At 43.3% G+C, this 24,437-nt stretch overlaps 1 protein-coding gene across 7 annotated transcripts in view; it reads left to right on the top strand.

Annotated features, from left to right (window-relative positions):
* INTS4 (integrator complex subunit 4) overlaps positions 1–24,437 on the top strand; it is a 60,725-nt gene that overhangs the window by 6,313 nt on the left and 29,975 nt on the right. For 4 of the 7 annotated variants that reach the window (XM_048840556.2, XM_048840565.2, XM_048840547.2 and 1 more), the window contains exons 3-12: positions 5,707–5,824; positions 7,637–7,743; positions 9,787–9,972; positions 11,419–11,469; positions 12,554–12,642; positions 12,948–13,068; positions 13,657–13,728; positions 14,770–14,944; positions 17,503–17,708; positions 19,710–19,852. In XM_048840556.2, the coding sequence (XP_048696513.1) occupies positions 5,707–5,824; positions 7,637–7,743; positions 9,787–9,972; positions 11,419–11,469; positions 12,554–12,642; positions 12,948–13,068; positions 13,657–13,728; positions 14,770–14,944; positions 17,503–17,708; positions 19,710–19,852 (1,268 nt within the window). Of the gene's footprint in view, positions 1–5,706; positions 5,825–6,739; positions 7,744–9,786; positions 9,973–11,418; positions 11,470–12,553; positions 12,643–12,947; positions 13,069–13,656; positions 13,729–14,769; positions 14,945–17,502; positions 17,709–19,709; positions 19,853–24,437 lie in introns of those variants that run through there. The other 3 variants (XM_048840620.2, XM_048840612.2, XM_048840594.2) reach the window with 3 other exon arrangements.

Here is a 24,437-nt window from a genome sequence, read left to right as displayed (position 1 = left end):
CTGTCATTTAAATAAGTGCATAAATGGGAGTTGTAATCTTTAGAAAATCTGGTCCTTAAGAACTCAGAGTCATTTACAGCTGAGCTGATCCTTGGAGCCTTTTCCTGACTTGTCCACTTGGCCAGGAGTAGGGAGCTGGAGGTTCCTCCTCTGTACTGGTCCATGAGGTAACGACGAGACCTGGAAGCTAAGGTCAGTTTCCCTAATCCACTGCTCACGGCCAAGAAGTGGGAGAGAGAGAGACACCTCAATAATCTTTTAAACTTGTTTAAAATAAAACTGCAAGACTCATTCATGTAGGATTAAAAAATACCTTTATTAGAAATAGTTAATTTCATTTAAATCTAGGTTAATATATCCTTTTAATATAAGAACATCAGAGGCATTAGAAATTTGTGTAAGCACATAGTGTATTCTGTGGAAATCTGTGCCTCACGTTATTCAGGTAAATAGTTTAGTTATACTGCATATAGTACTCCTGGGAGAATTCTGCAACAAAAAATTAAAAATTCGGCACACAATATTTTAAAATTCTGCAAAATTCTGCATATTTTATTTGTCAAAATAACACAATATAATCACACCAGTTTCAATTATTTTCAGTCATTTATTTCAAAATAACTGTCAGCAAGTATGTCTGTAACAATACAGATGACAACAAAAAAGATTCAGGAAACGTTTTTTGACAAATAGGTTCCTTACTAGGCATATTAATATAGAACTCGGAGTAATAATTCATTTAAACTACAATACACAACTTTATTTCCCGCACCCCTCAAAAGCAGTGCAAAGGCTTGGGGAAGTCAGGGGTAACAGAGGAGCTGAGGGAGAGGGGAGTAAATTGCTGGGTGTGAACTTGGAAGGTTGTTGGGTGTGGGTGGGAAAAGTATGGAACAAGTTTTTTGGGGGCGCAAGGTGGGATTGTTAGGAAGCTTCCCCCATGCAGACCCTGGCTGACCCCTAGTCTCTCCCATTCAGTCAGGCACATCTGCTCCTGTCTCCATGTGTTCCTCCACCACCACTCAGACACCCACTCCCACATCCCCATGTGGCCCTGCTACCCTCTGTCCCTATGTAACTTTTCACCCCCTCCCGCATCGCCATGTGGTCCTGCACCTCCCTCCCGCTGTGGCCCTGTGCCTCCACTCCCATTTAGCGCCTCCCCCACTAGCCTTTATGAGACTCTGTCTCCCCATAGCCCCTGTCTCCTGACCTGGCCTGACAGGCGCTGCGAAGAAGGCTCTGCAGGCTCTTTGTCTTCCCTTACTGGCCGGGAGTTGCTGCTGCGTTCTTTCTCCACAGCGCTCTCTGGTGGGCAAAAGGCGGAACTACAGCAACATTTTGGCGGAAGCCTTTTTCAGTGCAAAATATTAAAAATATGCATGGCTTATTAATTATGAATGCACACAACAGCGCAGAATTCCCCGAGGAGTAATATTGCAAGAGCACTAAGTCTTCATTCTTCAGGGCATAGGTTGCTCTCCAGCTAGAATTATGAAGAAATTGCTCTTCATTGGCCAATTGCATTATGGAGTGGATGCCTCTGACATTGGCCACTGTTTCAGGCAGAACATTAAACCATGTGAACCATTTGTGATGGAATCCCCAGGGTGCAGCCTGGGACCGTGGGACTGCTGTGCCCCCTTAACTCTCCAGCCTGGGCTCTCTCTCATAATGCTTTGCTAGTGACAAGCAGCAAACCCCTCCAGACACTGTTATTACTCAGTACAACTGCATGTGGAGCCCCATACTCAGCTAGATTGCATGAATCCTCCCAGAGCCACGCATGATCAAATACGTTTTCAAATACGTAAAAGGTTGTTACAAGGAGGAGGGAGAAAAAATGTTTTTTTAACCTCTAAGCATAGGACAAGAAGCAATGGGCTTAAATTGCAGCAAGGGAGATTTAGGTTGGACATTAGGAAAAAATTCCTAACTGTCAGGGTGGTTAAGCACTGGAATAAATTGCTTAAGGAGGTTGTGGAATCTCCATCATTGGAGATTTTTAAGAGCAGGTTAGACAAAGACGTGTCAGGGATGGTCTAGATGATAATTAGTCCTGCCATGAGTGCAGGGGACTGGACTAGATAACCTCTCAAGGCTTCTTCCAGTCCTATAATTCTATGAATCACACTGAGAAAGGCACCGGCCAAATCCCCACCCCAGCTTCTAGCCTTGTACCTCTGGAGTATACCATTTTGTACTGCTCAAGGCGAGCAGTGCAAATTTATTAATTGGTTGACCACTTCATTGATGGAAAGTGGATATACACCAGCCTTTGTAAACCTGAGCAAACACCCTTAGCAAACACTCTGAGCAAACTCACTGGTAAAGATAAACAGTTAAACAAGTTTACTAACTACAAAAAATAGATTTTAAGTGATAGGCCAAAAGTCGGAGTTAGTTACCAAAAGAAAATAAAATACAAGGACTAGGATTGTTGATTAGTCGCAGTTAACTCACGCGATTAACTAAAAAAAAATTAATTACAATTAATCACAGTTTAATCGCACTGTTAAACAATAGAATACCATTTATAAATTTATTAAATATTTTGGATGTTTTTCTACATTTTCAAAGATATTGTATTCTGTGTTGCAATTGAAATCAAAGTATATTTTTATTACAAATATTTGCACTGTAAAATGATAAAAGAAATAGTATTTTTCAATTCACCTCATACAAGTACTATAGTGCAATATCTTTGTCGTGAAAGTGCAACTTACAAATGTAGATATTTTCTTTTGTTACATAACTGCACTCAAAACCAAAACAATGTAAAGTGGCTTCTGCAGGCCCCTGTAGTGCAGATCATGATCCCATGCCAGATTCACAGCTGGGGCAAATTTGCAGACGTAAGTGCACAAGTCCACTCACTCCTACTTCCTGTTCAGCCAATCGCTAAGACAAACAAGATTGTTTACATTTACATGAGATAATGCTGTCCTCTTCTTATTTACAATGTAACCAGAAAGTGAGAACAGGCATTTGCATGACTTTTTTTGTAGCTGACATTGCAAGGTATTTAATTTCCAGATATGCTAAACATTCATATGCCCCTTCATGCTTCGGCACCATTCCAGGGGACATGCTTCCTTGCTGATGACGCTTGTTAAAAAAATAATGTGTTAATTAAATTTGTGACTGAACTCCTTGGGGGAGAATTGTATGTCTCCTGCTGTGTTTTATCCACATACTGCCATATATTTCATGTTATGGCAGTCTCGGATGATGACCCAGCACATGTAGTTCATTTTAAGAACACTTTCACAAAACGCAAAGAAGGTACCAATGTGAGATTTCTAAAGATAGCTACAGCACTTGATCCAAGGTTTAAGAATCTGAAGTGCCTTCCAAAATCTGAGAGGGCTGAGGTGTGGAGCATGCTTTCAGAAGTCTTAAAAGAGCAACACTCCGATGTGGAAACTACAGAACCCAAACCACCAAAAAAGAAAATCAACCTTCTGCTGGTGGGATGACTCAGATAATGAAAATGAACATGCGTCGGTCTGCACTGCTTTGGATTGTAATCGAGCAGAACCCGTCCTCAGCATGGATGCATGTCCCCTGAAATGGTGGTTGAAGCATGAAGGGACATATAAATCTTTAGTGCATCTGGCACATAAATATCTTGCAACGCTGGCTATAACAGTGCCATTAGAACACCTGTTCTTGCTTTCAGGTGACATTGTAAACAAGAAACGGGCAGCATTATCTCCTGCAAATGTAAACAAACTCGTTTGTCTGAGTGATTGGCTGAACAAGAAGTAGGACTGAGTGGACTTGCAGGCTCTAAAATTTTACATTGGTTTATTTTTGAATGCAGTTTTTTTGTACACAATTCCACACTTGTAAGTTCAACTTTCATGATAAAGAGATTGCACTACAGTATTTGTATTAGGTGAATTGAAAAATACTACTTTTTTTACAGTGCAAATACTTGTAATCAAAAATAAATATTAAGTGAGCACTGTATACTTTTTCTGTGTTGCAACTGAAATCAATATATTTGAAAAGGAAGAAAATATCCAAAAATATTTAAATAAATGGTATTCTATTGTTGCTTAACAGTGCGATTAATTGCGATTAATTTTTTTAATCATTTGACAGCCCTAATAAGCACGCAATCTAAACTCAACCCTATTAGACTGGGAAACATCTAGATCAAGCAGTTGTTCTCACCCTACTGGATGTTGCAGTTCATAGTGTCTCCTGTGAGTGAGTCATTGAATTGTAACTCTTCTGCTGGACAATGGCTGGTGATGTCTGTTCAGCGCCCACCTGGGCATTGATTACCTCCCTTGTCATTGTCTCTGGAGAGCTAGTATCTGGGCATTTCTCAAATCCACTGCATATTTTAGTGACAGCCATACAACATAATTCTCATAACTTCATATGCCCTAATGATACACATATTTAGATAGAACCATGGCTTTTAGTGGATTATAACCTTTCCCCTGATACCTCACATGGTGTGCTTTATATGAAAAATCACAATTATATATAAATGATGAATATGGGGCACTCCCCCAAGGTATAGAATGTCACACCATTAATGTGTGATATTATTGCAGTTCTGATATTCAGAGCCCCATGATTGCTTGGCCACATAATGTGACCTTATTTCTTACAGATCTTGTCTCCACAGTCTAAGGGCTTGTCTACACTGGCACTTTACAGCGCTGCAACTTTCTTGCTCAGGGGAGTGAAAAAACACCCCCTGAAGGCAGCAAGTTTCAGCGCTGTAAAGCGCCAGGGTAGAGAGTGCTCCAGCGCTGGTAGCTGCTCCCCTCATGAAGCTGGGGTTTTTTTTAGAGCTCTGGGAGAACTTTCTCCCAGTGCTCTGCCGCGACTATACAAGCCACGTTACACAGCAGCGCTTTAACGTTGCCAGTGTAGACTAGGCCTTAGTTAGATTTCTCCTACACCCTTATGGTAGGGAAAATTTCCAAGTATGACCTGAGACATAGTTGTCTTCCTAACGCTGCAGACAGCCTGAATCAGTAACTCTGAGAGATGTGGACTAATTTAAATGGAATGTTGATTCTGATGCCTAATGATGGCAACATGATTATCACCAGAAACTTTCACCATTGCATAAATTGGCAGAAATCCATAGCTAATACACTTACCATTATCTTTGGTTACAGTGAGGCAGCTTTCTCCTTTGTTTGTAGGCAGACGCACAAGACACACATCCTTCCCAGTGCGAAAAGGCTCAACTGCTTCCTTTGTGCTAAACCGCAAACTTCTTTTTGAGACGTTCTGGGTGCCAGAACTCCCAACTCCCTCTACTCGCTTTCTAAAATCCTCCATCTTTCTCGTCAATAATTGTTACAATACATTTGTGTTGTCAATAGAAAACTCTCCTGCATGCTGAAAACTGAAAATGTATGGTGTAAAACTGAAACCATTTGAGCCATCTGAATTTAGTATCAAAATAACAGGGAATACTTTCAGTGCGTTACTTATTTCATATTCAGTGAAAGAACTCTTTTGAAATGTTCTGGGAGCTACCACGGGAATCTCAGTATGCCATCGAATTTAGCGTTGCTGTGCTGCAGTAATTAGGGCCGGTGAGGGGGTGGCTGCAGTCTTGGTGTCCATGGTTTTGTGCTGTATGTGGGTCCTGGCCTGTGTTTCACTATTTTATGATCTTTAAGCCGAAAAGAGAGCAGAGGAGACCATCATTTCTTTCATCCCTAGGAGAACGATCCCTCTGTGAGATTGAAGATTGCTTCCTTGCTAGGTTTGTTATCGAAGACGGCAGGATTTTCTCCAGACTGCATTATGGATGATGCAATTAACACGCTTCAAAATGAGAGTAAGTCACACTTCAGATCTAATTTGAAATCAAGGCAGAATCCTCCAGACTTTGTACATCTAAGGCAGTGGTCTCTAACCTTTTTACACACAAGATCACTTTTTGAATTTAAAATCAACCCAGGATCTACCCCGCCCCCTTCCCCGAGGCCCGCCCTGCTCACTCCATTCCCTACTCTGGCTGGGAGTGTGGGAAAGGGCTCCAGGCTGAGTCTGGGGCAGGGGATTGGAGTGCAGGAGTGAGGCGTGCTAGCTCTGGGAGGGAGTTTGTGTGCAGGGGTCATACGGTCGCACTGCACCTAATCTCATAGAATCCACTGGACATTTCATGAGTTGTACTTTTTATTAGTCTCATTTGTGGTTTGTAGATCCAAAATCCTTCAGGGATTGTCACAAATCAATGTAACAATCTCAACTGTGGGGTGTGTATTGGTTGAGCCTGGGGCAGGAGGTTGGGGTGCAGGACTGAGGGGTGCAAGCTCTGGGAGGGAGTTTGGGTGCAGGAGGGGGCTCCAGGCTGGTGCAGGGGATTGGGGTGCGAGAGGGGGTGAGGGGTGCGGACTCTGGGAGGGAGTTGGTGCAGGAGGGGGCTGTGGGTTGGGGTATAAGAGGGGTTGCGAGGTGCAGGTTCTGGCTGGGAGGCGCTTGCCACAGGCAGCTCCCGGTCAGCAGCGCAGCAGGGCTCAAGCAGGCTGCCTGCCTGCCATGGCCCCATGCCGCTCCCAGAAGTGGCTGGCTGCTGGCACGTCTCTGTCGGCTCTGGGTGGGATGGGGGCAGTGGGTCTCCTCGCGTTGCCTGCGCCTGTAAGTACCACCCCTGGAGCTCCCATTGGCTGGTTTCCAGCCAATGGGAGCTGCAGGGGCGGTGCTGGGGGCTGGGGCAGCACACAGAGCTCCCTGACTCCCCTCCTCCCAGGGGCCGCAGAGATGTGCCAGCAGCCAGCTGCTTTTGGGAGCGGAGTGGGGCCACGGCAGGCAGGCAGGGAGCTTGCCTGAGCCCTGCTGCACCGTCGGCCCCGGAGATTGCGATCGACTGGCAGAGGCTCCAGGATCAACCAGTCAGTTGCCATCGACGAGTTGGTGACCAGTGATCTAAGGACTGTGGCAAGACTCCTATGTGAACACAAACAGCCTAAGTATAAGATTGGGGATTATTGCTCAGAGGGAACATTGTTTCCTCCCCCCCACCGTATTCTCTATTTTTATGACCATTGTAAAATCCTATCATGACATTCTCAAGGCAAAAAAATCTTTCAGCATCACTGTTATATAATGTCATTGTAGAACAGCAGACGGTACAGAGTGTGCGTTCCTGCTGTAATATCACAGAGGCAGAGACATTGTTTCTTAACTGCTCTGCGTTGGGGGACAGCCTTGTTTGCAAGTGGAACACTGTAATGGAATCTTTCCTCACCCCAGCTGCAGGATAATGGCAGAAGTTTATTTTTAATTTGCACAAAAACATCATTCCACGAGCACTGTTTTCATAAGAGGGTGAAGGACAAACTATCCCCCATTTCTTGCTGTAACAAAGTCTGTTTTAATTTTAAAAGAATTTCATCCCTCCAAGCACTTTATGTAAAAAACATTTCGTGGGAGGTGGGGATGCAGGTCACCAGTGGGATTTAGAAGCACAAGTTCAATTGACAGTTAGTGGGACTTAGGCACTTTTGGAAATTCCATCCCATGAGAACATCATTTATGTAATACGCACAGTGGTTTATCAGTTTACTTGCAACGTAGACAGTGAGATCTCTGTAGGCTCACGAAATTAGTAAAGAGATATGAAACCTTTCACTGTTTTGTTTAACAGAGTCCCACCAAGTTCTTGCTCAACTGCTTGATACCCTGTTGGTGATTGGGACGAAACTCACAGAGAACCCAGCTGTCAGAATGAGACTGCTAGACGTAGCCTGCAAGGTAATATAGTCTTATTGATGAAGTAAATATGCTTTAGAGGTCAAATTCTGCTCCCAGATACTCGTGTAGCTTGTGTTGAAATCAAAGGCAGTTGCCTGCACATATCTGGGAGGAGAGTTTCACTCTCAATTTTAAATATGCCAATCATAAAAATTCTGATAACATCAATGCAAAAAATCTACATAACAAAAAGTGTCCAGTATACTGAAACCCTCAAAATCTCTAAATCTGAATTAATGAGACTCTTGCAGCCTCAAAATAGCAGCTATGACCTACTTGTTAAAATCGTATTCATATCAGTTTTCATACTTTCCACTTACGTAACCCTGTTCATGTACAGATTTACAAATGGTTTCAGAGTAGCAGCCGTGTTAAATGTGGTTAAAAGTTGTTCCTGTTTTCCTGATGGCATTACTGGTGCATGGAGAAGCCAGGTGAATAGAACGATCTTAAATTTGGATATGGATATTGTCTTTCTACCTGTCTGCAATTCACCTAGCATCCCAATAGTTCTATGTAAATCCAGATTCCCTAATTTGTAGGCTTGTCCTCAATCCAGTAGACCACAGTTGCCTTTTATATTTAAAAAGCAAAGGAAATGAAGCTCAGAGTTCATAGATAATGTTAGCTGACATTAGTTTGCCCCATTTAGGGGGTATTATTTTTGAAGCTTGTGCAATTAATGTTATCTGACTTCCACACCTGCTAACTCTTCCCTCAGCACTTATGTCTCACATTAGAGCCCTATTAAAAGAAATAAAGAGCTCTGTGGAAGCTTGAAAGCTTGTCTCTTTCACCAGCAGAAGTTGGTCCAATAAACAATATTACCACACCCATCTAGTCTCAAGAAAACAGTGTCCGTTTATAGCTAAGGTAATCTTGTTGTTAAAGGGAGAAAATATACTGACTCTCATGCTTGATTTGACCAATAAGTCTTTTGCCCATTCTCAATTTGTTACAATTATGTTGGTAACGAAAGTACATTCTGTTCATGGAGTAGCCGTGTTGAATAAAAATCACAGAATGAATCGCCATGTGAGTTAATAAATTATCCATAATTACCTATTTCTCTTTTGGTATTTTAATGAAAAAATTATCTGAGTCAGTGAGTCACTCCCCTTCTTTAAATTTAATTTTAAAGTATTCTGCTTTTCCTTGGTTTATGATCTCCTCTAACACTTTAGTAGAGGATTGGAGAATATATAAGAAGAAATTGTATTATATTAAAAGATCCTTAAAATGTGTTTTTGGGAGGGATTTAATTGTGTGTGTTTCATTGATACAGAAGATTGGTAATTCATTGATTGGTGAAATGCTACCTAATTTTACTCACCACTTGAAAATATACCTGTAGAGGAGGATTTTCTTTCTACAAATTGTATTAAGAGGCAAGCTGTATCCACAATTGTTTTTCTGTGTGTGTACCAAATCAATAGGAGATTTCAGTGTCAATCTATTGCAGGATAGGAATCCTTGGTAGGATTACTAAATTTAAGGGTATCTTTTAAGTCATATAAACTCTGAGGCAGTTTTGGTATGAGCACAAGACTGGGAACTAGGAACTCTTGAATTCCAACTTGGATACTTTTATTCTTAATTGCAAAATGGGGAGGATGGTTGTAAGTGCCAAATATCCTTGCTGCGTGAGCAGTTACTCATTTTGTGTGTGCTGCTTAGGCTGTGCAGTATTTTGCCTAAATTACATCTGCAACTGTTTTTGAAAATTATGCCCCATGAGAAAGCTTATTTTAATTCTTTGCTGAAAAAGCTGTTTTCTATGGAGAGAACTGTAATGTATGTGTGTGTAAAATTTCTGATTAAACTTCTTCATGAAATTATTGTTCTGTAGGATTGATAATATATAGAATAAAGTAAGCATCAAATATTTGAAGGAAAGCTACTATTGGACTTTATCCCTGAAAACTGTTGTAACTGTAAAACAAAACACAAACTTTTGGGAGACTTCATCTCATGTGAAACAGTCTGCTGCTTGAAAGGATAAAATACCAAGAAAAACATTTCTTATTCTATCCCATTACGCAGTATCTGACGGACTCCTCCCATGGTGTCAGAAACAAGTGCCTCCAACTGATTGGTTATCTTGGATCTGTGGAAAAAGGTGCCACAAAAGAAGCTGAAAGCCTGGCTACCAAAGATGTCCAGAAGATAATAGGGGACCACTTTATTGATCAGGACCCTCGTGTTAGGACTGCAGCTATAAAAGCGATGGTAAGTGCTGCTGCACTCTTAAATGTATTAGGAGTCACTCAAGAAGACTTGTAAGTGGTTGTAAATTGAGTGAGAGAAACTCAGTCAGGAAGGTGATTTATTAAGTCATTTTGGTAAATGTGAAAATTAAAGTTACCCAAGTTTCAATTAAATTGGCCTTGAAAAAGTGTGAGGGGAATATCCAGATTCTTGTACAATAGATTAATAGAGGATAAATATATATTTTGGAAGTTTATCATTTTAGTGACTTCAGATTTTTTGGTGTGTGTGTGTATATATAACAAAATCAGGCACATTCCAGTTAGCAATAAATATGCTTTCCTTGCTTTAGCTTTCGTTATGGTCAATACTGACCACTCCAACTAATGCTTGTTGGGATGTAGCATCAGGAAGTTGCTGAGGGAAGAAGAAATACTTCAGTAACTGGAAAAATCCAAGAGAAAGTTTATGCTTAAAAATAGCATGTCTGCAGGGCTCAGTAATCATGTTAATTGGGTGTTCAGCAACTGCTAGTAAGGTAAACCCATTTCCATGTTGGGATGGGGGGTATTCAAATTAACACTCGTTAAACTTCTGAAAAAGAGGCAGCATTTAATACAGGATTTCAGTAGGGTCTGGTTGGGATCTCCCTCTGCTCTTCCCATCCACTTCTGTTGTATTTTAATGACTCTCTTTACAGATATTTTTTTTAAACGTGTTCATGTGACTTTTTATGGTTAAATTGAATGTCCAAACCTAGACTCTTATTGCCAGGACAATATACTATCACAACACAAAAGCCTCCATCGTTCTGTAGTTTGAAACCAGAAAGCATTCTTTGGAGGCACCAAAAAACCTTGCCCATGACTACTTTGCTACTGTTTTAATATTTTTTCTTCATTTGTAAATTGTAGTCTGCAGAGGCCTGTCTAGAAAAGATAAATGCTTTTCTTTCAGATGACAGCCTACCAGATAGTCTTCCCATGTATAGGGAACATATACAATTCTGTCTTACTATTTATACTTCGGAAACTCATATGGAGCTACATTATTCTGTGTAGAAACTGTCTGTAGTTGCTAGAGAAGGGTCTACAGCTTTGCTGGATCAGTAGTTGAGAATGTTTTAGGACAAGATTTTATTGAGAATTCATGTTGTGAAGCACAACTCTTCAGAAGACTGGAGAAAGGTGGTGTTATTGGTAGCACTAATGTAAAAACCAAGTATGATGGAGACAAACTTTATACCAAAGTCTAGATAATTATTTATTATAATAAGATGAGAATATTTAATTCAGCAGAGGCCGTGAAATGGTTGAATGTAGCAGAGAATCAACTACTGTAGCAAGCAATTATTATGGGATTCATGTCAATGGTAATCAAATGGTAGAGACAATAGTAATGAAAATAGACTATCTTATTTAAAACCATGTGATGATGCATCTGTTTGTTTTTTTCCTCCTTTTATAGCTGCAGCTACATGAAAGAGGATTAAAATTGCAGCAGACTATTTACAGTCAGGTAATGCCTTATTAAATATTGTGCAAGTTCTTTTTTAGTTTCTGTGACAAAGTAGTTCAATAGGAAAGGAAGTATGTTCAAGACAGTGAAGCTGTGGAGATGTAATTTGCTTACTTTTACTGGAGGAGGGAGAGGGTTGGGGAAAAGGTGAGGCATTTTAGTAATTATGGCCCTGATCTTGCAATCTAATCTGTGCAAGTGGAATCTTGCACACATGCAGAGTCTTCCAAGCATTCCATGGCCTAGGCCCAGGATATCTAAAATACTGTCTAAAGTTCTGGGACAAAGACCTGGTTGACAGCTATGCTCCTCTGGCACAATGGAACTCTCTACTTTAAGAGTAAAGCTCATCTGTGCCGGAGACAGAAATTTCTCCTGGGGTCTGAGACTGTGGAATGAGCTCCACCAAGAGCTAAGGACCATCACAACACCTCCACTTTCTGCTCCTAGTGCAAAGTGCATTTTTTTTATCTGCCTTCTATTATGTAAACTCATAGCAACAGGTATATTTATTAGGGGGAAAAAAATAAACCCTACCAAAACAAGATACTCCACTGCACATGCTTTCTCCTTTTGAAGAGAGGGTGAGTGAACAAACATCATGTGACAGGTGTGTAGTAGCATTGCTTAATGTACCTACTGGAAGGTGCTCATACTGTGGTGATGAGCGCAGCATAAGAACCTGAATAGAATTAAATAGTCTCATTGATGTTCCCATGAGGATGGGGTCTACCTTCATGGATAAGGTTTCAGGATCAAGGCCTATGAAAATGAGAATAATATGGATCATAGTCAGTTGTAGCGAGGAAAGGTGCTGTGCAACATTCTTCATGTCTCTGTGTAGTTCAGCCAGTCCTAGAGCTCACCTGAGCAGGGCTAACCAATCTGATAAGTACTGCACTGGGTTTGTCTAATGGACAAAGGTCTGGTAGGACTAGGTTGAGATAACCAAATACATTTTGATTCATAATCTCACCTAGCTGGTATAGAATCTGTACTTTGTCATATAAGAGAGTTTAATGGAAGCTTAAATGTAAACCTGGTGCAGGGGTTTAAGATTAATATTTGGAAACCTTCATTTCAGGCTTGCAGATTGCTCTCAGATGATTATGAACAGGTACGCAGTGCTGCCGTTCAGTTGATCTGGGTCCTCAGTCAGCTGTATCCTGAGAGGTATGTGCTGTATGCAGACTGATTCAACAAGTTATACAGGATAGGAATAAGCATGCTAGTTCTGAAGGTTTTTGTCTTAAACAAGTCTTCAACATTGTGGTTTGAAAGGCTATGTATATTAAATGCCTATAGCCTAAGCCAAAAGTGGGCATGTTGGACTAGGTGATATTTTTGTTTGTTTGTTCCTAAGATGCCTTATGTTAGCTCAGCACTGTTTATTTCATTGGCCTTTGCCACGAAGGAGAACACGTTTTATACAAAGTCTCAGCACAGTGACTTACAGTGTGTGCCTCTGTCTTATTCAGCATTGTCCCAATTCCTTCTTCCAATGAAGAAATTCGCTTAGTTGATGATGCATTTGGAAAAATATGTCATATGGTCAGTGATGGCTCATGGGTTGTTAGAGTGCAAGCTGCTAAGCTGTTGGTGAGTTTCCTTGGTGTTTTCATGTCGTCTTGGTAGAAGGTCACGGTATGTTGCCTTTTTTGCCTATATTTGGGAAGAAAGGATGTGGAGAGAGCATTGATGTTCTGACTTTTGTTTACTGGATTTGCTAGTTGATACTGTGTATGATATCAGTGTCTAGATCAATTGATTTCTGCCAAATTTCAAGGCAGTTTTGAGGGGAGAGGTGGAGCTAGCGTATATGCAGATCCATTAGAAAATAGCTTCCCAGCTATTCACAGCTGTTCTCTCCTCTGCGGGGAATGGACTCCTCAGCACAACCAAAATCTCATTTATGGCCCCCAACTTCAAGGCCAGGTTTTTAGATCCCTAGCTAGGACCAACTATATGGAGAGAGTGGGGTGCTGTGATGAATTTATATGCGGACACGCATAAACTCTTAAAAGCTCCTAAATACTGCAGTGATGAGCACTATATAAACCCCTTGAAATACAGAAATGAGTGGTCGCTGTGCTGGGGTGTGTCACTCAGCAGATTCTATTGGCTTACATTGATAACCATCTTGGTTCTTCACCTGATGTGGGTTTTTTTGTTTGTTTGTTTTTTCAGGGATCTATGCAGCAAGTTAGTTCCCATTTCTTGGAGCAGACACTTGACAAGAAGCTGATGTCAGATCTGAGGGTACATAAACCTTGTCTTTTATTATTTTGTCCCCTCCCGTTCCGTCTCTCCCCCCCCTTACCTTGCACTAAAATTGCACAACAGGTATGTTAATGTCTAACATATTTCTTTATCTTTTCCATGCCTCAGGGCAATTGAGAGTTGATTGATCGTGACAGGTTGACTTTAATCTAACAGAAAACGAAGGCTAAACTGCTTCATTAGCTTTTGTGTTCTTGTAATAAATCACTCCTGAAGCTGTTCAGGTTTCATTGAGGAGAGAGTGGGATTAGCATGCTATCTTGACACCATCTTGTTTTAGAGCTTCTCTCTTATTTATTGTGAACAGAAAGATTGTGTTCCAGTTTTGGGAACATGCTATAATACAAGATCTTACAGGATCTGCTTGGCAGTCATTTCAAATGACTTAACGCTTAGAATTGGGACTCTTGTTTGTTTGTTTGTTTTTTTATCGTGATTTTGTAGTTGATTCACATAGTGACCTTGGGCAAAATCCTTCTTCTCTTTGGCTCAATTTTTCCATCTACAAAATGGGATAACTCATCTGTGTCTCACAAGGATGATAGGGCTAAATTCGCTAATTTTTTTAAAGTGTATTGAGATCCTTGGTTGGATGGAAAGTGAATGTAAGGCTTTGTCTGCAGTGGGCAAATGAAGTGTGTTAGGAAATGTGGAGACATTTTGATTAACACGTGATTTAATGCCAGTTATTATCTAATATAGACACACAGTCATGTTAAAGTGGTAGGGCTTAACCCCAGTTTAACAGGGGTAATTACAGAATCGTGTTCAACAATATGTTAATTAAAACGTGTTAGATATTATTCTTTTCCCAGTGAAAACAAAGCACAAAATATTGAGTGATTTTTCACATAAGAGGAGGGTAGCTTTCATGTCTCTCAGCAATTACATCTCTTCCTCCTATCACTGTTGAAGTCTTTCGCTATAACCTTGTTATGGAACCAGAGCAAGTCAGTTAATGCACCAATAGTTCCTTTAAAATTTAATAGCCTTTATGATACATAATATTTATTTTCACAGAGGAAGCGCACTGCACATGAACGAGCCAAAGAGCTCTACAGCTCTGGGGAGTTTTCAAGTGGCAGAAAATGGGGAGACGATGCACCCAAAGAAGAAATAGACACAGGCGCTGTGAACTTGATTGAATCGGGAGCTTGTGGGGCTTTTGTTCATGGCCTGGAAGATGAAATGTATGGTGAGTGTTAACTTTGTATGTGGCAACCAAAGAAAGGAGGATCTGAATGTAAAGTCCCTAACAAAATTCATGCTGCCTGGAACAGATCCCCTTTTTCCCCAAAAAAAAAAAAAAAGAAAAGTGACTAATATATTGCAAGGTTGTTTTTTTTTTTTTTTTCATTACCATCTCGGTGAGGGTGAGCAAGTAGATTTTGTTCCTGGTTGGTAAATATTCATGATTTTGCAAGACTGAATTAATGTTAGCTCAGCACTTTGGACAGGCAAAGCATTCTGTATTAGGGTACCCGGAAATCAGTAATTTTTTAAAACAGTTAATTTAGGTAAGTGTGTGGGGAAAAGTGTCTACTTCTACTGTTCAAGGATCAGATCCAGCTCCCACTGGATGTGTTTTCATTGACTTCGATAAGCTAGATTGAATCCTAAATTGGAAACTTTAGTTGCTATTGCTGGAAATGGCCAGATTCTCTAGAGCCTAGAGAAAGGGGAAACCTACATTCATCTTACAACAGTTTAAAGCATGTTGGTCCTCTCTCACTGTAAATAGTTTTAACAGAGTTGGCCAGCAGTAGTTTGGAGCACAACATTGGGACCCAAGCCCTGGAGTTCTAAACTTGGCTATGACACTGATCTTGTTGATGGGACTAACCAAGGTCACTTCACCTCTATGCCCCAGCTTCCCCATCTGTGGATAGGGATAATTCTTACCCCTTGTATCTCCATGGGGCTATTGAGAGTGTTAATGTTAGTGAAGTGCCTTGAAGATGAACATTTCTATGAGCTGTAATTGCTGATTGTTGCTTTTAAAATTTACAGCGTGGATGGAGCAACATTAGAAAGTACAGGGTGTGCTCTAAAAAGTAGCTCTGTAAAATCACATTGTAAAGATTGGTTTGTTGCTCTATGACTTCTGTATTAGGCTTTCTCAATTTGCAATTAAAATTACATGGTGTTTTCTGTCAAAATCCTTCTGGGATGTGAAAAATAACCTTGATTCTTTCTGGCTTAATAATAAAGATTTTTCACTTGAAACAATTCGGATTTCCATACCATAATATCCAACTTGCTGTCACATAAATTTTCGCTCTGCAGTGCCAAAGGTAGCATTTCTATCAATGAAGAATGATTGGCTCGGAATACACACAGATCTGGTGAACTGATGTGGAAATTATTTATACAGTCACCCCTCTGACCATTACTGCACTTTAAATGCTACTGGCTACAGTTCTACCTTATACCCAGCACTGCAGCCTTCCCTTGTACTAATTTTTAATCTGTATCTTAGTCTGCCTTGTCAGAGCAGTCACTGAAATGTGTTTTAATCTGTGCTGCCTTAACTGAGTGAGTAGGTTGGTGGATGAGGGGAAAGGATCTATAACTAAATAAGCAGCGTCTTACCGTGATTGTATTTTTTCAAGTTAATCAGAGACATCTGGAATCACACCATGTTGTTCAAGAACAATAAGCCTAACATGCTACATTTGCAAATTTTAATTCACTGTTTTCAAGCTAAACTTTTTTGGATGAAAAATAGAAATATCTTATAACATGCCAGATTTGGTTCTGTTGTTTTTATGATCACCATTCACAAAAGCTTGCAGAAATTGGATGAGAAAGTCTTTTGCCTTCATTTAATGGATTACATGTGGAGGTACTTCAAATACCTACAGTGTTTTTTACAGCATGAATACATGTGGGCTGCTTGGCTATCCCTTCTGGTCTTTCCAATAACATGCATATTAATCATTCCCATGGTACCTCTTCCTTTCTGAGGGATCGCATAGCTCTAAACTAAGGGCTCTCAAACTTCATTGCACCGCAACCCCCTTCTGACAACAAATATTACTTCATGACCCCAGGAGGGGGACCGAAGCCTGAGACCGCCCAAATCCCACCACCCTGCGGGAGGGACAAAGTCAAAGCTCCATTTCCCCAGGCAGGGAGGCCAAAGCCCAAGGGCTTCAGCCCCAGGCAGGGGGCTTGTAACCTGAGCCCTCGGACTTGGGCTTTGGTCCTGGGCCCCAGCAAGTTTAAGCCAGCCCCGGTGACCCCATTAAAATGGGGTCCTGACCCACTTTGGGGTCCTTACCCACAGTTTGAGAACTGCTGCAGGGTTCACTTCTGCTATTGAAACACAGTTACCCTGGGGTGAAATGTAACTTTTATAGAGAACTACACAGCAAGTGAAGGAAGGATGTGAAGAACACTCTCGACAATTGAAATGGCAGGAAGTGTACAGGCAGGCAGAATGTAATTATCGAACTCCTACTCCTGCAAAATATGCCATGGCTCTCTAATAATCTAATAATAATCTTGGTTTTTTTGTCTCACCTGAAAATGCCTCCAGTGTCACTTCAAATGGTAGCTTGTGCTGTTCAGAACTGATAACTGGAGTGAATGATACCTAACAGAGACAGCTCTGGTGATTCAAAATTTTCCTTAGGGGTCTCCTATCAAAATTCTTACTCTTGCATAGCTTGAGGTCTGGCCACTAGGTGATACAGCTTTTGATTAGTATTAAAAATAACCCTAAATAAGATTCTTTTTTCCTTCTTTCAGAGGTTCGGATTGCTGCAGTTGAGGCCCTCTGTATGCTGGCTCAATCTTCACCTTCTTTTGCAGAGAAGTGTCTTGATTTTCTAGTAGACATGTTTAATGATGAGATTGAAGAGGTAAGATTGCAGTCGATACACACGATGAGAAAAATCTCCAACAACATAACGCTGCGAGAGGACCAGCTCGATACCGTGCTAGCTGTCTTAGAGGCAAGTGTTCTCTTTGGAAAGAGCTTCCCATGGCCACTGTCTTTGATCTCCTAGAATTTATTACCTGTGATTTTTTGTATGAAAAGTCAAGATATATGCTGATACAGAGTATGGCCTAAACTTTCAAAAAAGCTGAAGTTGGATGCCCAAAAATCAAGGCACCTAAAATCACTAATCATGTTTGAAAATTTAGTCCTACATCTTTTTTTGTTGTTTGTATTTCTACAATGATTGATCATTCATGTTATGTCAGCTGAAATGTGATAATTGATGCTTTATATAGCATCTTTGATCCTGAAGGATTTCTGAGCACTTTGGCTAATACTTTCTAACTTGGTAACTAAATGCCTACTTGGACACCAAAATAAGTGTTCTGTAAATCATGCCACTTTCGTTTAGGGAGCCTTGTTTGAAAATGTTGGCCTTTGCCTTTACCATTTTCTTTTTTAACCCCACTGCTTTCGCCAGCTGCTCCTACCATGTCTGTCTCTTCTTCTACTGGCTGCTTTTGTTATCAAACGCAAACTCCTTGTACTTGCTTTCAAGTCTCTGCACAACTCTGCTCTGGTTCTCATGTCTTCTTACACTTGACTTTCCTCTTCTCAAGTCACGCGCCTATCCAGCCCTTTATAATCTTCTCCCACTTTTGTTTCCATGCCTTCTTCCTTGCAATCCCTATGCCTGACCTTGCATGCGATGCTTTCATTGTCTCTCTCTCAAGTCCCTCCTTAGAACACACTTTCTTTGTGAAGATTTGTCCACTCAGCAGTTTTTATTTAAAAAAAAAACAAAAAAAAAAACACTCAGCATTCTGCACAGCCCTGTGATACTTTCACCCTTTGATCACCCATTGCACTATCTTATTTGTTTAGTTAGACTGAGATTCTTAACAGCAGGGCTTCTGTTTCTTCTCATGATGTTGGTGGTCTGCAAATCGTATATTTAAAAAAAAATAAAAATCTGCCACTGAAATGCAACTACCTCTGGAGCAGAACACAAAAGCTTTTTAACAGCACACAGTAACACTACATAAGTACTGGTAAAGAGGAAGAATAATGTGTGCATTTGAAACTACGGAGTGTATTTTAGGCAGGTAGAATGTAATTTTTCAAATTGGAGTTCAGTTATGGCACCATAGTAAACACTTGTACAAATAGAGCTATAGGACCTCCATGTTACAGTATACGTGAAAGGTGACACTTCTGGCAGCAAGGTGCCTCTTGAAGTGTTTTTCTGCCTTAAACGGTGACTGCAAAAATGACATTGTGGGGTTCCATATTTATTGTCTCACTGGATTCCAGTATCAAGCTTTGTGCACTTCAAAAGTAAAAAGATACCCCCACTGCCTGCCAGCCTGGCAAACTCAACCTAGGAACTAAGTCATGCTGGGCTCTGTTCATCCCATACATCATCTCCAGTAATAGATTTTGCAGGCCAGATTATGGCCTTCAGTGACACCTTTGCAAACCCATTTAAGGCTGCCTGGGGCATAACTTCTTCCACTGAATTGAATGGGAATTTTGCCTGATTAAGGGCCTGCAGGCTCTAGCTTCATATGCTGAATAAAGGAACACTTCTTCCTAAATGGCTAAATGTAGTTTTCAACCATCATCTGCTTGGCCATGCAATTGTTACCCAGCACCTCTAAATATCTACCAGATCCTTTGTGCCTGAGGATACCAGTTGATATATTTATCACTCCTAGTGATTTTCATTTGAGAGAGTGAAGAGTGGAAAAGTTTTCATCCGTGAAAGGAAGCGCATGTGTAAGTGAGACAGCTTGGCTGAGTTCAAAAGAGACAGAGCCTGCAGCAGTCGGGCTGGACTGATGTTCCTCTGGGTTTTGCTGTAACCTACTAGAAATAGACATTGGATTTAGGGAACCTATGGGAATAATTCTACAATCTTTAAAGTGTGTGTGTGTATGCATATATGTATGTATATATGCGTGTGTATAGTGTATATACATGCATGCTAATAGTTAAAGCGCTTGGTTTTTAGGATTCCTCCCGAGACATTCGGGAAGCACTTCATGAACTACTGTGCTGCACCAATGTCTCGACTAAAGAAGGCATCCATCTTGCACTGGTGGAGCTGCTGAAAAACCTAACCAAATATCCTACTGACAGAGAGTCCATATGGAAGTAAGTATTGCTTTTCTACACGCTTCTTGCTTGTCCACTTTTTTTAGCTTTCATATTTATTCTAATGACCAAGTCTTAAAGCCAGTAAATGTTTTATTTAGCTGAGGGGTACAGTTGCTACTTATATGATTTCTTGTTATCCTGTAAATATTCTGAACAGAAGTGGTACTAAGCATTTTTCACACTGACACCTGAAACAGAGATTCTTCTTCGAGTGCTTGTTCATGTCCATTCCAATCAGGTGTGGGCGTGCTGCATGCATAGTTGTTGGAAAGTTTTCCCATAGCAATTCCCTTCGGGTCAGCTGTGGAGCCTCCTGGAGTGGTGCCTTCATGGCACTCAATATATGACCCTGCCGACCCGGCCCCTCCTCAGTTCCTTCTTACCGCCAGTGATGGCCGATGGAACTGCCGTCGCTTGCTTAACAAATGCTTCCCTTAGCGTTCTTTCATATAGTTAGCTTAGCCTAGTTTAGTTGTAGTTAGTCTTAGTTATTGTCTATACAATATAGACGTTTGGGAGCGGGGTTTTCCCAACCCCTCTCCCCCTTGGGCCCCAGGGCATGCCGTGAGCCCAAGGCTTTAAACCCTGTGGAAACTGCAGCAAGCCTATGCCAACGAGCGACCCCCACGACTCGCGTCTGAAGTGTCTGGGGGAGGCGCACCAGACAGACAGGTGCAAGATCTGCAGGGCTTTCCTCCCCAGAACTGAAAAGGAGCAAGATTTCTGGCTGAAGCAGTTGTTCATGGAATCCACTTTGTCCCCAGTCTGCTGCAGACTGTCAGGACCCTTCACCGACTGTGTCCGTACGGAATTCCCCGGCATCAGTACATGACACGGTGCTGAGGAAGGACTCTAGTCTAAGAGACCCTTGGCACTGAAGTCTGGCACCGCAGGAGGCACAGACAACCCGGCACCCCTCGCATTCACCGATGCCGTACAACCAGCATAGACAAGCCGACAGGGGCCGCTCCCCAGTGCAGAAAACAGTGGGACCTGCAGGCGCAGTACCAGGGCATCCTGTGGGGGAGCCCTCAGCATTTAGGCAACAAGAGACGGCACCGTCGACTTCAGTTCCCACAGGGGTCCGTTGAGTGCGGCGCACAGCGACTCCCGGGATGGGCAGTGCCAAGTGGAGGAGTTGGAGTTACCATCCCCCACAGACACTTTTTGGAGCCACCAGACACTTGATAGGGATGACTGCTCCTCAGCCCTCGGTGATCAGAGATAAGCCCTTGGTGCCGTTGCAATTGACGCCATCTAGAGGCAAGATGGCCATGATGCCGCAGTCACTCTCTCCGGCCCAGTGCTGTTTGCCTCAGCACCACTCCAGATCACTATCCTCAAGGCACCGTTCTCCGGCACCAGACTCCCCAAAGGGTTCCCCAGCACCAAGGAGGGAGCAGCAGCAATCCCCGGCTCCAAGAGAGGACCAGCACCGTACCAGGACCAGTCCTCGGCACCAGATCTAAGGCACCGGTCCCCGATGCCAGATTCCCAGTTTTGGTCCCCGGCCCAGACGTCTCGGCACCTGTCCCCTGCATCATCAACACGGCGCAGTTCTCCAGCGCAGCACTATGTGGCGCCACCGTGGTCATCTCAGCTGAGATCCGTGTCTTCGGACTTGGATGGTGGCTCGCACTATTCCCGTCGCAGCAGGCATAGATCCAACAAGCAACGGAGGGAGGTGCCAATGGCATGGCAAGCCCAGTGGCAGCCTCCAGCACAATGGCCCTTTTGGAGCCCCCGAGCTTACCATCAGGCCCAGGGCTCCCTTTTCAGGGGCTCCCATTTGGTGGCCTCAAGCACCGACCACCCCAGACAGCCAAGGACCGGCCTACGCCCCGTGGTTCTGAGGCTACCTTGGCGCAAGCCCCACAGCCAGCCCAGGTCACCTCCGAGGCATGACCCATTGCAAGGCCAGGCTACTGCCACCTTGGCTACGGTTGCCACAGAGGCCACAGATGCTGAACAGGAGGAGTTTAGGGAGCCGGAGGGTCAGGAGGACCCCGGACCACCTCTGGCCGCCTCATCTTCGTCCCTGGACGAGGCAGTAATGGGAGCTTCAACCTCGGGCCCTCCCCCAATTGACCACATGGCCCACCAGGACTTTCTACAAAGGATTGCCCGTAACATGGGGTTGCAGGCAGAGGAGGTGGTCGAGTCCGAAGACCCCATGGTCAACAGCCTTGCTCCAGAGCGACCATTCAGGGTAGCTCTGCCACGAATAAAAACTATCCATAGCAATATTAAGACTCTGGCAGACTCCTGCCTCAATCCTGCCCACCGCCAGGGGGGTAGAGCGCAAGTACTTTGTTCCCTCCAAGGGGTATGAGTACCTGTTCTGTCACCTGTAATCATGTTCTCTCGTAGTATCAGCGGTGAATGAGAGAGAGAGAGACCCGGGCAGCAAGGGCCGGCCCCCTAAATCCAAGGTGTTGGAAAGGATGGACCTTTTTGACTGGAAAATCTATGCAACTGGGGGCCTGCAGCTGAGGATAGCTAACCAGCAAGCTATTCTCAGCAGGTACAACTTCAACTTGTGGGCCTCCATGTTGAAGTTTAAGGAGCTGATTCCACCAGGCTCCAGAGCCGAGTTCTCGGTGATCATTGATGAAGGGAAGGCAGTGGCGTGAACCTCCCTCCAGGCTTCACTGGACTCGGCGGACTCAGCTGCCCGCACCCTTTCCTCAGGAGTAGCCATGAGGAGGAGCTCATGGCTACAGGGGTCTGGGTTGCCCCCGGAGCTGCAGCAAACCCTGTAGGACTTACCATTTGAAGGCACAGGGTTATCTTTGGAGCGAACAGACTCCAAGCTGCACAGTCTCAAAGACTCCCTGGCAACTATGAAGTCATTGGGTATGCACACCCCGGCAATATTTCAAGCCCCAACTGCAACTGCAGCGCCTATATCCTCCTCAGCTGAGGCAGGATTTTTATAGGCGTAGGGGCAGGAAGAGCAGGCACAAACCTTCCAGTCCCCCTTCTGGGCAGGGCCAAGGCCCAACCAACCTTCATCAGGCTCCAAAAAGGTCTTTTGAAGGTGCGCCCGAGGATGATGCACCTGCCGTTACACTGGATCCTTCCCCCTGTTTTATGAATCGTCTGTCCCACTTCTACTGTCCTTGGTCCCAAATAACATCGGACCGCTGGGTCCTTCGCATGGTAGAAGTGGATATTCTCTCCAATTCTGCTGCTCCTCCCTACCCTCCCACCTCCCTTCCCCATCCCTCTTCAGGGGCCTTTCTCATGAGCAACTCCTTATCCAGGAGGTGCAGACGCTTCTCGCAGCAGGGGCAGTGGAGGAGGTTCCTAAGGGGCAAGGGATTCTATTTCCGTTATTTCCTAATCCCCAAAGCCAAGGGGAGTCTCAGACCCATCCTAGACTCAACAGATTCATGATGATGTTGAAGTTCTGCATGGTCTCCCTCAATACAATTATTCCTTCCCTGGATCCGGGAGACTGGTACGCTGCCCTCAACATGAAAGACACGTACTTTCACATAGTTATTCGACCTGCACGCAGACGATTTCTATGGTTTGTCGTCAACCAAAAACATTATCAGTTCACGGTCCTCCCCTTTGGCCTGTCAACAGACCCCCGAGTGTTCACCAAGTGCATGTCGGTTGTAGCAGCCTTCCTCCGGTATATCCCTACCTCGACACCTGGCTGCTACGGGGGCACTCCAGGTAGCAGGTAGAGTCTCAAGTCTGATCATCCTAATCTGATCACTCAGGACCACAGCTGTCTTCACTACCCAGACTTCCTGTCCCTCCATCTCACGGCCTGGAAGGTTCATGGTTAAACCCCATGGAGCTTCTGTGCTCAGAACCAGTAAGAGTTTCCTCTTGGCAAGTAGGACTTCTATCTACTAGGGCCACATATCTAGCTAAGTGGAAAAGGTTCATTTGCTGGTGTGCCCAGCAGTGTACACCTCCACTACAGGTGTCTATACCTCTCATTCTAGAGCACCTTCTGTACCTGAAACAACAAGGACTGGCAGCGTCATCCATCAAAGTACACATCGCTGTTATCTCAGCCTTCCACCCGGGAGCGTCTGGCAGATCCGTATTTGCTAACCCCGTGGTAGGCAGTTTCCTTAAGGGTTTGGAATGCCTACATCCTCAGACCAGACAGCCTGTCCCAGCGTGGGACTTCAATCTGGTCCTCTCCAAATTAATGGGGCCCCCTTTTAAGCCAATAGCGACTTGCTCCCTTCTCTGTCTACCATCCTGGTGGCCATCACATCAGCTAGGAGGGTGTCAGAGCTAAAGGCCCTTACCTCCAGTCCACCCTACACAATCTTCCACAAGGAAAGGTGCAACTCAGGCCTCACCCAGCCTTTCTTCCCAAGGTAGTGTCACTCTTTCATACTAGCCAAGACCTTTTTCTACCTGTCTTCTATCCTAAGCCTCATGCCAGTAACCATGAGCAGAGGCTGTACTTTCTGGATGCTTGGCGGGCGCTAGCCTTCTACATCAAACACACTAAGCTGTTCAGGAAGTCAAACCAGCTGTTGGTAGCAGTAGCAGACTGGATGAAAGGACTCCCAGTCTCATCTCAAAGAATATCTTCCTGGATCAC

Source organism: Caretta caretta, chromosome 1, assembly GCF_965140235.1.
Source record: "Caretta caretta isolate rCarCar2 chromosome 1, rCarCar1.hap1, whole genome shotgun sequence".
Classification (NCBI taxonomy): domain Eukaryota; kingdom Metazoa; phylum Chordata; order Testudines; family Cheloniidae; genus Caretta; species Caretta caretta.
Note: the sequence above shows the minus strand (reverse complement) of the source record. Positions and strands in the feature narration are given on the sequence as shown.